This window comes from Centruroides vittatus, unplaced genomic scaffold, assembly GCF_030686945.1.
Source record: "Centruroides vittatus isolate TY-2023 unplaced genomic scaffold, ASM3068694v2 contig_409, whole genome shotgun sequence".
Taxonomy (NCBI): Eukaryota; Metazoa; Arthropoda; class Arachnida; order Scorpiones; family Buthidae; genus Centruroides; species Centruroides vittatus.
The window spans coordinates 734,450-748,217 of record NW_027122221.1 but is presented as its reverse complement, the minus strand read 5'-3'; the positions used below and the strand labels follow the sequence as shown (position 1 = coordinate 748,217).

Genomic DNA, 13,768 nt, shown 5'->3' with positions numbered 1-13,768 from the left:
GAGGTACTTCAATTTTACTCCACACTCTATTTAGTGACAATTTCAAAAGCAAACAAATTGTACGGCTAAATCCCAGTTTGACATTATTTTTAAAATTTCCGAGTGTGTCTTTAATTTTCATTAGAGCTTGTATGTATATATATATATATATTTGAATTACAAACAAAAATTAATTTGAGCTGTTATCTTAAGCAATTTAATTATTTTAATACTTAAAAAACTTTAAACAGTTGACTTTCGTTGACGAAAATTATCAGGGATATAAATAGTTAATTTATTGTTTTGGGTGAATATTAAACGTTTTTAAACAATTTTGACTTATGAAACTTACATTTTTTAGGGAAGTGCTTCCTGGAGCTATGAGTCCATTGTGCATGTCTTCGATTCATAAAGTATTTAGCTATACTTTTTTGGTAAGTATCGATTGATCTCGTTGTTTAAATGCGAGAATCAGCGAAAGTTTTTACCCTTTCAGTTCTTAGGATTCTTGCACGACCTTTTTAATCATACCCGTCATGGGTTTGACTAGACTCACAAAATGAGGTCGTGGAAAGAAAACCGAGGTTGAAAATTGCAGATTACTTAAAAACCTTTAGAATTTCCGTCATTTGTAGGGTGGCCGGCGGATCGTGTTCGTGTTAAGTGATTTGCAATTTTCGGCCTCAATTTTCTTCTTTAATTTCGAGTATTGCTTTTTACCGCTTAGCGCTTGGCAGTTGTTGGGGATACACTAGCGGGTTTGATCAAAATCGGTGACTCCAACTTTTAATGATAAACGAGTTTTAGAAACTACAGAACACCATATATTGTACACGCGGTTGAAGGAAAAATACTCTACTGCCAAGAAAGCAGTCTTTCTCTAATATTTCTTCATTTCTGTAGGTAAATAGAAATGCTAGTGTCAACCCATCTTGTAAATAATTGTGTCCTGTTTCTAACATGAAGTCGAAATGATAGCTAATGTGTGCTTGAAACAATATCCTCTTCGGTTACGAAAAACTAGTTTTAAATCACTACTATTTTTAATCTGTACGCCGGAATTACAGCATTGATTAACAAGAACTTCGTAACTTCAATAAAAGAAAGAAATTGATTTATTGTTAAATCCTTTAAAAATACTTTTTTTATTTTCAATTTTTTAAAATTATTTTTATATTAGTTATAAGAAAAATTGAAATCAAATATTTTTGCAGAAATCCAAATGGAGGAAAATCTTTTCGGCAAACGGACCCGCTTGCCCTTATTTTCCAATGAATATTCATTATTTTAATGGTCATGCGTTATTTAATGTCATTGACGTAAGTTTAATATATATTCATATTTTATATTCTATACTTCTATACTACGAGCGTGATTCCGCTGACTTTCCAAACGCATTGTCAAACTTCTAGGCTTACAGGAAAGCGGCGCCGAACGTCCGACGTACACGTTTTCGCGTTTAAAACTTCGGCCTCAACCTCGCTATTCATTGGCATCCGTACTGCTAGTAGCATAATATTTATACATTCGTTCATAATCTTTCATAAAAATGTTTCTACATATCGTGACAGAGTAGGCACGTTTTACAGTAGGTACAAAATTCTAAGGTTGGTGTTTTGCCTGTTTTACGTTGTATCGTGCCTAGTTCTATTATTAAATACGGCGGTACCGCAGTTCGAGTTCCGATGACTTCGGATACCGAGGTACCACGGCAAAGTGAGAATGTTTTGCAGCTTTTAATGACTTTTATAACTTGTGCGTTGGCAATTGGAGTAGAATAACTATATATTTTAAATGTCCTCGTGTGAAAACTCTAAGGATTTGAATCTAGAGATCGTGCAGGCCGAGTTTCTAGTCATTCTCTTCCAGTCCCTCTATTTAGAATAATTATTATCAAGGTATTCTTGAGCCATCACACACGAAGAGATTCTGGTGTTGAATATCCAGCAGAACATCTTTTAAAAGGATACCTAGCTTTTTATTAAACTAATGATTGTAATTTTTTCAACCTGCGAGTGTCGAAGCAGAAAATAGACCAATCAATTAATTGTCAATTATTCCGGCCAGAATTGAAATTGGACGATATCGTCAGAATTTCACGAGTCTAAATAACAAACTTCTATTCGTAGAGGAAAATCGCGTAGTGCGAGTGTCTGCACTTTCTGTAAAGGGAATAGATTCACGAATAATACGCCATAAACTTGAATGAGTGGAGTCTATAGTTCTGTCTATTTGTATTATACTAGTATTAGAATCCTCATCAATTCTAGCAATAACTCACTCTTCCGTATCCGGTATTTGTGCGGTTCTCGCTTTTCTTCTATTAATGCTGACTGCCGAAAGCTTCCACATTTCTAGAAGATGCTGATGAACAGCTACAACTGTACTCTTAGTGGAATGCATTCCAAACAGACGTTGATTTTCACGCGAGTTTTCTAATTGCTCATCCCTACACGAAACTAACGCTTTGACTAATATTACACTTTGACTCTTAATAAGCTTAATTAATTATGCTTCACATCAATAAACGATCCAAAACTTTTTAATTAAAAAGTTTTGAATAGTTTTGGTTTTCTCTGCTCTATAAACCTGTGATAATCTACTATATTTGGCTAAGCATTTCTGAAACATTTTGTGTAAAGAGATCTTTGAAAATGATATAAAAGCCTCCATGAAATATTATAAAAGTTTCTTGAATAAGGCTCTAAACTACGGCTTGCATAGATTATGTATAAAATCGGTCCCGACAGTTATAAATACCTAAGCTCCTACGAACGCCAGGGCCTAGACTATAGCCTAAATTTTCTACGTCTAAGACTGCCACTACACATATTTTATTGACTCGCAAATAATTCTAATTTTATTTCTTTAATTATGTTAAAGGGATGGTTAAGTAATTCGCCCGAGAAAGGGTCTACTTTGAATAAAGCGCCAATGTTGGCATCTATCGGAAGAACTATTGACGATGACGAATTATACGAAAGAGCGAAGGAAAGATTTTCACTTTATAAAAAGAAATTCTCATTTACATACGTTCGCACTGTGCTCTTTTATTATAAGGTAATAATTAGTTTTCTTTCTATAAAATTGCCGAAATCAATTTAGAGTTTAAATTCCGTATAAAATTTTTAAAATATTAAATATAAATTAATAAGTGATTAAATATTTCAAAGTCTTGATAAATTTTTAGAATCTTCTAACTGCCGAAGGTGCTTTAGAAGCGAGAAAAAGGAAATATTTCAATTATAAAATTAAAGACTTGGAGAACTTCAAAACCTCTTTAGAATTATATCAAGATATGCATCGTCACTGGAAATGTATTTTAGAAGTAAGTCGGTAATTAATGTGTAAATTTTGCAGTTTAAAATAAATATGCAGCGATGAATAAAAGATGACCGATCGCCTATTAATAACACAGTCGAACCCGAATAATGACCATCCGCGAACAACGATCACTTTTTATGTTGCTACCATTTGCCGTGTTCAGAGATTTAAATTGTATTAATCGTGGAAAATTTATATTAATCCCATCCCGAAGATACCAAAAAAGCAGTTTTAGTTACATCCGTCGAGTGTCCCTACTCCTTTTAATGTCGATCGTGTCTCGTTACTCGGATACATTGCGAGCCAGGACTGTAATGGGAGGGCCAGCTGGTTCTTCGAAGCAACTTTCAGGAGTGGAAAAGAAATATAAAATTTATTTATTTTTTATGCCATGTATTTTCAGTATATTTTACATTCTAGTTTAGATATTTTCTCTAGACCGGACGTGGCGAGGCATTAGCCTATTACTACACTCGAGAATCCGGGTTAGAATCGGAACGGCTCGAAAAACTCCAGAAATTTTTCGGACGGTAATTCGTTTCTCACCATTCGGCTGTCCTATAATGGTCCTGGCGTAATCTCCGACGGACTTTGTAAAAGGCCCTGTTAATGCCCGCAGAAAGAGTAAAAAATATACTATTTTCCTAAGTAATAACTAGGAATTTTCGTGAGCTAACAGAATGTGATGAGGACAGTAACGAAATTGATAAATATAAAGTAATCCTTATAGCATTCTTAACGACTAAAACGGCAAAGGAATCAGTCTTTCGCTCTGTCAGCATCGGTTCAAATCAAAGCCGTATGTTCAGAAATTCTATGGATATTTTTCATCAGGATATGCTGGACCCCTTACTCGCCATATAGATGCCCCATTCTGGAGTTTGCAAAAATCATACTGGTCCCGGAAAAGATTCTCTTCGTGATCTCGAGGCTGAAAGATCAAAACAAAAACTTGTATAACTTAAATTTAATTTTTTTTTATCCTTGTTTGTATTAAGAGGGCGTTTTATCATATCCATGAATAGTTTGGCAAAGTCCACGGGTCTAGCTAGATACGTCGAACCGAGGATGGGCCCGACGTATCCGAACCCATGGAAAATTTCTAAGATGGCTCTCCTGGATTCGGTCCCGAGCCCTCCAGAGAGCTTAGGCTATTGCCTTAACCGCCTCTGCCTTCCATTCATCATTATACGAATAAAATTATAGGCAGTCGAATATAACTTATTTTTATGAAAATTCTGCTTTAAAAAAATTAATTTATACATTATATTAATTGTTTTGTTTAATAAAATTCTAATAACATAAATCATATATATTATTTTTTTCTAGGGTACTAACAGCAATACCGAAGTTTTGATATGTTCTGCCATGTACAATACAAATTTGATGTCGCTTCTCGTTAAGGAACACGGAGGTAAAAAAATATAATTAATGACTTGGTAAATTTTATGGATGTAGATGTCAAAATAATAGTCAAATAACGAAAAATGCATATATTTATTTATTTGTTTTAATAAAATATATTCGAGTTCTTCCGCTCTTACCAATGAGGTTAACGACCAGATTCATAATCGCTTAGCATAAATATCATTTAACAATCCGTGGAAATTGTTTAAATAAAATTATCCGACTTACCTTCTGCATGTTTGTCAGAAAGCTTATGGTGATTGCCAATGAAACAATATTTGAAACTAAGATCACACGCAGTGGATAACCGTAATTAAAGTACCCCTATTCAACGTTGTCTAGAGAGATAAAGCGTAGCGTAGATATAATGCAACCAAATCTGGTAAGGTGACACCTTTTAATACGCAAAAGATATCGACGTAACGAGAACTGGCGAAAACACATTACTACGGTAATTTTACCACTGCGAGTAACATATATTTTATTTGTAAAATATATTCACGGTACAGTATATGGAGACTAGCCGTGCAGGAGATGCCGTTCAGTGTAGTCCCCATTATGGAGGTACAAAATCCGAAAGCGACGAACGGTGTATCCGATACCCGACCGTAATTAACCGTCCGCAATGTTTCTAACATAAAAGTGTTTTTCTGGCAAACCGCCTAAGTTTTGCATATTCTATCAAAACAAATCAAAAGGTCTATGCCGGTGAGTATTAATATTAATCTGTCTTTAATTGAAATGTGTCGCGTATGGTCTTGCGTCATCGTGCCAGATTTGGTCGTATTTGGCCTTCCGAATATCTCTAGTCAACGTTGAATTTGGATACTTTAACGACGATCGCCTAGTACCTGCGAGTAGAATAATTAATTTTTTAATACTGTTTGAATTGTTTACAATTATTTTTCATACAATTATTAATCCCTAAATTGATTTAAACACGGTTAAATGTTATGTTCAAAGATATCGAGAGAGAACATTGAATTCCCTTTGATTTTATTCAATCAGTTTTTTTTCTTTTAGTAAATTAAATTTTATTTGAATTTCAAGCGCAACAAATTAATTAAATTTAGGGATAAATGGAGCTTATTGTACAAAAATCAAATGATTCAACGAATTTTTAAGGTTAAGATCCAGATCTCTGGTCCGGAATGACAATCTTTTTACCTTTTCAATCGTTACGCTATCCTCTACATAAATCAATCTATAATTAGATTCTTAAAATATAAGTACAGTACAAAGGTCACATTAATTATACTATTACGAGAGGATAAATTAATTTAATTCTCATTAAATTTAAATAAATATAATTTTATTGTGTGGTTTCAATCTATCTTTTTAAGTGCCGCATCTTTCCTTTCTTTCGCTCTCTCCCTCCCTGTCTCTCGCATAAATGGTTACGTAGTTTTTATGTAATTATTAAACTGTATCTACTGAAAAATAAATTATTACAACGCACGTATATTTTATTTCAGGATGGAACAACGACGTGTACGCGGATTTCGCAACTTTATTATCGAATTGTTCGGATGTCGAGAGCGCCGACGTTCCTCAATCTTTAGAGGTTCATATTTTACTAAAAGTTTAACACTTACTCTTAATACGAAACAGTAAATTCTCGTTTATTCGCAGGCATTGGCTCATACTGTCTCCAAAGAAATTCAGCCAGCCACATTTAAAGCTATGAAAACAGAAGTAAGAATTACATAAATTATTATTACTTAATATAACAATCTCGCAGAGGCAAGCGGGCCCACGTCAGATGCCCGAAAAAGTGACCAGGATATTTGAATATAATTCAGATATTACCAAAATATTTTCATATTATTCCTGTAGTTACTTGATATTTTCGTGTTATTTTTGTATAAAGACAATGGGCGCTTTGCCCGGTTATAGTCCGCGCAGCGAGAGAGTAGACATAAGTCAGCCTAAGCTGGAAGGACCCGTGTCAGATGAAAAAAAAAAAAAGCGTATGGGAGTTGGCACATGGATCGCAGTAATAAAATTTGTAAAAACGAGTGAACGAATAAAATTGTTTATGACAAAGATTGTATAGAAATGTTTTAAGTAGATTTTGTGTCAACTCTCGTGTCTTCTTTCGTCCCTTTCATCCGACGTAGATCGTTTCAGCTCGGGCTGACTCGTATCTTCTCTTTCGTTGCGCGGACGATAATACAGTTGAATAAGCCAACCTACGACATAGTTCGATTCGAGTCGTTGGTCTTCTCGTTCTTCGGTTTTCTTCCGAAATTCAGTCGCGCAGTCTGTTTATGAGAACCACTCGAAGAGTCTTAACAAAATGATTATAATTTTTTAGGCCAAACATGAAATTTGCTCTCACGAGCGAAACAAACGTGAAATTTAAGCTGCGCTGCTTTCGATTACACATTTGGTACAATAAAGTGTTTTCCTCTTCTCTAATAAGTAACAGAAATATTGTCTTTGAAAACTGGAAAATCTTAATCCGCAGTTCCATTTTTAAAATAAAATATAATTCTAGTGGCCCCGGATAATAATAAACGGCACCATTTAACTTAAGTGTACCATTCGAACACGATACTTTCGCGGGATCCCCTCGAGCTTTAAAATAAGCATAAAACTTTCTAATTATATCTTTATTGTTGTCGTCTCGAGTCTGCTGGCTGGCAAAAGAGGCTGTTTCGGCTTTCCGCTCTGGAACATTCGGGATTGAGTCCGGTCTACGACTGCTCGGATTTTCTACGAGGCGGTTGCCGCATCCGGAGACCGCGACTCGCTCCGTTTTATAAAAACGTTAATTTAATTGTATCGAGATGTTAAGATTATCTAAATCGAGAACCGATCGGACCGTTATTAGAAGTTAAAACGATTCTGTCTGGGTTGCACGAGGGGCCTTCTAGACGGGGCCCCGACATTAAATGTTACGAGTCACAACTGGCTTTTAGCATCAGTGGCGTAAAATATTGAAAATAAAAAAGTCTTTGTTTTGTTTATTGTCATTTCAAGCTACAAAATATTAAAATCGTGCGTAATTTTTTAAATATTATAATAATTGATTCATTCGATTTGTTTCAGGATGCATTAAAATGGCTTCAGACATCGTCGTCGAAATCGGCAGAAGATTTCAAAAATTTTCTCGATATTCACGGACATAGATCTATAAAAGAGGTCATTTCTTCGTTAAAATATCTGTTATATTTGAAATTATACTTTATATTTCATATATTTTATATATTTAACAATTTTAGTTCGATCCGTATTCGATCCCTTGGAGAAAGAATCAACATAAATTAGTCCAGACTTTACAGGTAACCAGGTTATATACGGTAGTTTTAATAATTTAAAAGTGCCCGGGTTTGTAGAATGCATTTGTACAACTTCTCGGACTTACGTAAATTGTCATTAACCACGAAATTTCACCTTTCTTTATTAAAATTACAATAGAATATCGTGAATAACGTAAAGAATACTAAATCGTCTGTTCGTGGCAACGTTCTTGACAAATTGAGGAAATACCCAAGTTGGAAATCCAGGTAATCCAATGGCGTTTCGTGTTAGTTTGCGAAAATGTTAGTTATAATTATAAAATATTTTCGAATAGGCTGTTGTTGAAATTTCTGTTGCCCAGATGTCAACAGGCAGTTAGACTGAGGGAGAGAGCGAAAGTAAGGAAATTCGTTTACTGTCGCGTTAAGATATAACCGAGGAAAGCATTTCTCTATTCTTTTCAGTCGTTGATGATAAAGATGTTCGACGTGAATCGTGAAGCGTATTGGCGCTTGGCCGAATTGATGGTTGTGGAAGGAAGACTTCCACACAGAGAGCTTCTGTTTTTCTTGTCGCATGACGAAATTGGAGAGCTGATAAGAACGCGTTCGTCGAAAATAATTTCCAAGTGAGTATTAAAATGCGATAGAACTGTCTTGTGTTCCGGATGATCAGATTGTTTTTACAAAATTTTGATCTTCGCGCACACAGAAAGCAGTCGTGCCCATTGATGATTCCATCTGGCTGCCACGAATATGGCCGTCGGATAGTGAAGAATGGACTCGATATTTTCATCTCAATCCACAAAACAAAATTTGTGAGGATTTTATCAGAACTTGAACTCTGATTCTCCGTTTCTCAATTTCGACTGTAAAATTCACTAATCGTGGGTTTGCACCCGACCAACGGGATGTCCGCGTGAAGTTTTCCGAGTTTTCTTCACGCGTAACACCTAAGTAAAAGCCAGTTTTCTAAAAATTTGGGGAAGCATTTTTTCTCGACAAATCGTCAAATAAACTGGTTTGCGTTATTCCATTACGTCCCATGTTCTATGTCCTAGAGCGCACAAAAATCGTAATAATCCCATCGACTGTTGTTTGCAGTTATTGTGTATATTAAATTTTATAACTTACGTGTATTTAAAACTTTTAGTTTGTTACAAAGTCTCATTCATTTTTATAAATAAGACGAGCAACCCAAGGGCGTACTTCCAAAGGTTGTCACGCGGAAGTAACTTTCTGTCCAAAACTGACCCCTATTTATGTGTTTTATACGTAAAAAATACCTAACTTCTCGTGGTCCACCCGTTAGTCAGGCCTCAATTACAAAAATATTCAGTAGTTTTATCCATTCCATCACTGGTAGGCTTGGCACGTACAATATGCAGCAATATACAAAACTACACCTGGTAATAATAGGAAAATTCCACAACCGAGTTCTTGTCCACAAAGTAGCTCGCGAATTTCAGTAGGTGACGTACGCGTAAAAAAATAAATAAATAATAAAAAACAGTAACTCGAACTAAATTATAATTTAAATTAATTAAATTTTAACATCAATTTACAGAGCGATCCGTCGAAAGAAGATTCACGCGGAACAGGACAAAATTATGTATCCGGAAGTTATGCGTGGCATACCCCAACCCGTAAGTAGAAAAAATTGTCCGAAAATCAAAACCTTTGAACAAAGAATTATTTAGATTGTTTGTTATCGCTTTTTGCACATTAGACGAAATTGCGACATATTAGTGAAAACGTGAATAAATTAATACAAAGATATAAAAAGCCGTAAACCAGACAATGAGAAATAAGATATAAATACATATGAGATGTGCACAGATCATCTATTGAAAAGAATCGGTAATTATAACATTAATGACAATCAGGCAATTTTCACAAATGTAAAATCGCTTTAGAGAAATAACTGTTTTACGCTTTCTGTCCTACGGACAATAAGAAGGCAGTTTTTAAAGTCGTGACTCCGGACAACGAATGAAAGCGGCTGGGTATTGAAGGACGAAGCCCGATAAATCCGGGACAGATGGGCTGTCTGTCCCGGGCGCAGAAATTCCCGGCATGCCAGGGAATTCCTCGCCCGGATTTTATCTTAGGGTCGATTTACACACAACAGCGACGTGCCGGCACAGTGCAGTAAGCATCGATAAATATCATACATAGCCAATCGGAATTTCATGTACGATACTTGTATGATTGACAGAATACAGATCACGTGTCGTAGATGAAACTCCGATTGGCTACGTGTGATATTTATCGATGTTTATGCACCAAACGGTCACTGTTGTGTGTAAATCGACCCTTAGGTTCCTCGTAGCAGCACTCCGGGAATTTTTCTTAGGCGGTCTATCCTACATATGTCGGGACTCATCCCTCACCATTCGATCGCTCCGATTGTTGTTCTGGACGTGCCACGATGATTATCAGAAAACAAATAATATTCGTAGCGGCCGTAAAACGGAAGGAGCCAAAACTGAAAAATTATTTAAAACCTTCCTTTTATTCTGATATGGACTCCATAAAAAAAATGTCTTCAACAATTTTTAAACCAATTTATTTTTTACGTTTCTTTAACGTTTTACATTCTAATTTCTCGTGTCATTTTCAAAGATCAATTTAGGATCTTCAGAAATCACCTACAAATCCGAGGCCGTCATGAAAGGTGAGCAGATTTTATTAATTCAAAGTAATAAATAAATAACTCATTCCTACTGTTTTTTAAAGGAATTCCGGTCAGTTGCGGAAGGGTCAAAGGTCCGGCCAGAGTGATCCTCAACGTGGAAGAAGCGGTTGACATTCGAGTAGGGAACCAAATGCGAGATCCACGCGACATTTCTCTGCCCTTTTAATTCATATTTTTGCGTAATTTTCAGCCGGGAGACATTCTAATCACGTACAGTACGGACATCGGTTGGAGCCCGTATTTCCCCCTTTTGGCGGGAATAGTAACGGAAATCGGAGGACTCATTTCGCACGGCAAGTATCGTCGTTGGCGCGTTGTCTAGAAAGCTTTAAGCATTCTTTCATTTTAAATATTTTAATGGTTTAGGAGCCGTCGTGGCTCGGGAGTACGGACTTCCGTGCGTTGTGGCCGCTCACGGAGCCATCAAAGTCTTCGAGACAGGTTGAAACTTTTTTCTAATAATTTATTATCGAAAATATTACATTTTTATAAATATAAATGGAAATATTTTAGGAGACATTATCGTTTTAAACGGCGATGAAGGAACCATATGCAAAGTGAAGGAATCCGATGCGGTCAATGGAGGAGAGCGCCTCTAGAAACCTTCCCCTTCTGCCACTTTCTGTAGAATTCCGCTGTTTCCATCCAATAGAACAATGTCACCTGAAATTAAAAAAATAAAATGTTTTTGAATTTTCAATCCGAGTCCGAGTTACTATTTCGTGTTGGCCTTTGTACGAGTAACCATTTTCGGGAATTGTGCACAAAACAATTTTAGGATTAAAGTCGTTTTAGTATCCGCAGAACGGAATGTTCGAATACTATTCTTTCCAGAGGTCCTTTTTTCTCATAAGACCATTCCTTAGAAATTGCACTAAAATCTGCCGAAATGTATACTATAATCATTTGGTGAGGTTTTAAATCGACACGCAAAAGTTTTTAAATGAAAAACATACTTTTATATTATATTTTAAATCATCGGAATGACCATTCAAAATATCGAAAAAAATGTATTCGAATTTAGAAAAAATAATAAAATTACAATCTAATTTTATTTTGCTTAGACTTTAAATACGCTATGTATTTTATAAGGTAAACAAACTTATTCTATAAATACCGTATTTTTGTGAGAATTATCTGCAGTTTGTGTGTTTAAAAGATAATTTGAAAGGGAATGAAGCTTATGCGATAGAACTGGTTACACGCTGATTTTAATTTACAACTACAAAATCTTGCATTAAACCAGGATTTACTCTATACATGATATATGGAAGACGGTTATTTAGCATCCACCCATTCTCTGATTTCCATCTCTTTGCACCTTTAAAAAGTTTGCTTCGTGAAAAACACTTTACTAACGATGAAGTACAGGCAGCAAGCAGTACGAAGGTGTGGAATACGCGGTGGAAAACTGAGCAGTTAAGCAATTACGTGAAAAAGTAGAGGACAATCCGTCATATCATATATTTATTATTGTGTGTTTCTATATCTTTGTTATTAAATAAAAGACTTTTCTATGAAGCCTCGCGGCAGATTAATGCTTAACGATGTGTATCAACTTTTAAAATAATTAGTCTATATTTTATTCTAAGACAAAGAATGCGGGATTGCGACAGTAAATTCGGCTGGCTACATCGAAATGTTGCGCAACTTTCTCGAACTGTAGATGCGCCGGTGTGATATTAAATACCAGAATCTGTGGTTTTGACGGGATGAGGGGCAATCTAACTGACACAACATTCGAAAAGTGACTTACGAATCCCAATGTTAAATGCTTTGAAGTTAAGTGCAGCGTGATGATAAATTAATTTAGCACAATTACGTAACTTGTATATTGTTTTAATTTAAAAACTGTCAGTTAATCAGCCGCATCCAGCATAAGAGATTATGAGAAAATTATGTTTGTAATCGCAGTACTTTGTGGAGACCTTCCTAAAGCCGAGGCTCTAAGCTATAGCTTATTTATTTTGCACGTAAATGTGGCCCCGCCAACGATCATATAAGGAAAACGCGACATTTTCGAAGTTTTTGCTGAAATTACCTGTTCGAAATACTTCTGACGCAGAATGAACTCCGACAATGCAAGGAAGACCGTATTCTCTGGCCACTACCGCACCTAAAGGAAAACAATGTTTAAATATTACTTTCATAAAAACGAATGTAGCAAAGTCGAAAATGATCAAATTAAAAATACATATTTATAAGTTATTAAGCTTTTACTTTTTTATCCCCTGCCATCGAAAGTTTTTTATCAGCCCATATTAAACAAATAAGAATATTGCTTATTTACCGTGCGATATTAATCCACCGAGTTCGGTAACCAGACCGGATATAAGAGGAAAATAAGGACTCCATCCGATATCTGTACTGTACGTTATTAGTATTTCTCCTTGCTGTAAAAAATAATAATAATAAATATAAAAATTCACATTCATTTTCTGTTTGATATGAAATTTATCCGTTAACTGAATTTTGAGCCATCCACGTATGATGTCACGTATATAAAGTGCCTATAATCTTATAGAACTGATTTAAAATGTTACTCACACAAATAGAATCGGCTTCTTTTATGTTAAGTATAACTCTGGCTTTTCCTTTAACTATTCCTTGACTGACAGGAGTTCCTACGAGAAAATCATAAAAGTGTACATTTAAATTACAACAGCGTAATAAACTCTTTTAAAATATGTTAACCTACCTTTCATTATTACGGATGCTCGATTTCTATTATTTTCAATTACTGCCTATTAAAATAAAATTACATTTATTTTGTAGCCACAAAAAAATAATTAAAAGGAACAAAGTAGTGAAAAATAACAATATAGTTAATCGTTATTTATGAAAATTTCATACACGTGGACCCGAATACCTTTTTCTACTATGGATAAAAAAGATAGTCCCGAGTTTTCAACTGACTAACTGCCTGATCGCCTGAAGTTTAGGGATTTTCTTCACCTGTCTAACATCTATGTAGGGGTTAATTTTTCACAGACAGTCCTCCTATAAGTCAATCCCCCTTGACAGGTTGCCCTGGTGTTAATTTGCTTTGTACCATCATACCGAACTAAACCAATTCTTTTCTTCCCAATATTCTGGAATACTGCTAGTAAGAATA

The 13,768-nt window shown here is 35.2% G+C and overlaps 2 protein-coding genes across 2 annotated transcripts in view; one reads left to right on the top strand and one right to left on the bottom strand.

Annotated features, from left to right (window-relative positions):
• The window catches only part of LOC136976609 (rifampicin phosphotransferase-like), a 36,182-nt gene extending 24,829 nt beyond the window's left edge, over positions 1–11,353 (top strand). The window contains exons 23-40 of the mRNA XM_067271946.1: positions 341–413; positions 1,194–1,298; positions 2,863–3,039; positions 3,170–3,307; positions 4,633–4,717; positions 6,186–6,274; positions 6,343–6,405; positions 7,765–7,857; positions 7,938–7,997; positions 8,134–8,222; positions 8,291–8,354; positions 8,421–8,584; positions 9,523–9,601; positions 10,581–10,632; positions 10,695–10,771; positions 10,844–10,946; positions 11,020–11,094; positions 11,167–11,353. Of these exons, the coding sequence (XP_067128047.1) occupies positions 341–413; positions 1,194–1,298; positions 2,863–3,039; positions 3,170–3,307; positions 4,633–4,717; positions 6,186–6,274; positions 6,343–6,405; positions 7,765–7,857; positions 7,938–7,997; positions 8,134–8,222; positions 8,291–8,354; positions 8,421–8,584; positions 9,523–9,601; positions 10,581–10,632; positions 10,695–10,771; positions 10,844–10,946; positions 11,020–11,094; positions 11,167–11,252 (1,672 nt within the window). The 3' untranslated portion in view covers positions 11,253–11,353. The remainder of the gene's footprint in view (positions 1–340; positions 414–1,193; positions 1,299–2,862; positions 3,040–3,169; positions 3,308–4,632; positions 4,718–6,185; positions 6,275–6,342; positions 6,406–7,764; positions 7,858–7,937; positions 7,998–8,133; positions 8,223–8,290; positions 8,355–8,420; positions 8,585–9,522; positions 9,602–10,580; positions 10,633–10,694; positions 10,772–10,843; positions 10,947–11,019; positions 11,095–11,166) is intronic.
• Positions 11,080–13,768, bottom strand: part of LOC136976608 (rifampicin phosphotransferase-like) — a 36,912-nt gene continuing 34,223 nt past the window's right edge. Inside the window, exons 36-40 of the mRNA XM_067271945.1 lie at positions 13,352–13,397; positions 13,201–13,277; positions 12,944–13,046; positions 12,695–12,769; positions 11,080–11,316 (exon numbers count right to left, since the gene is read on the bottom strand). Of these exons, the coding sequence (XP_067128046.1) occupies positions 11,249–11,316; positions 12,695–12,769; positions 12,944–13,046; positions 13,201–13,277; positions 13,352–13,397 (369 nt within the window). The 3' untranslated portion in view covers positions 11,080–11,248. The remainder of the gene's footprint in view (positions 11,317–12,694; positions 12,770–12,943; positions 13,047–13,200; positions 13,278–13,351; positions 13,398–13,768) is intronic.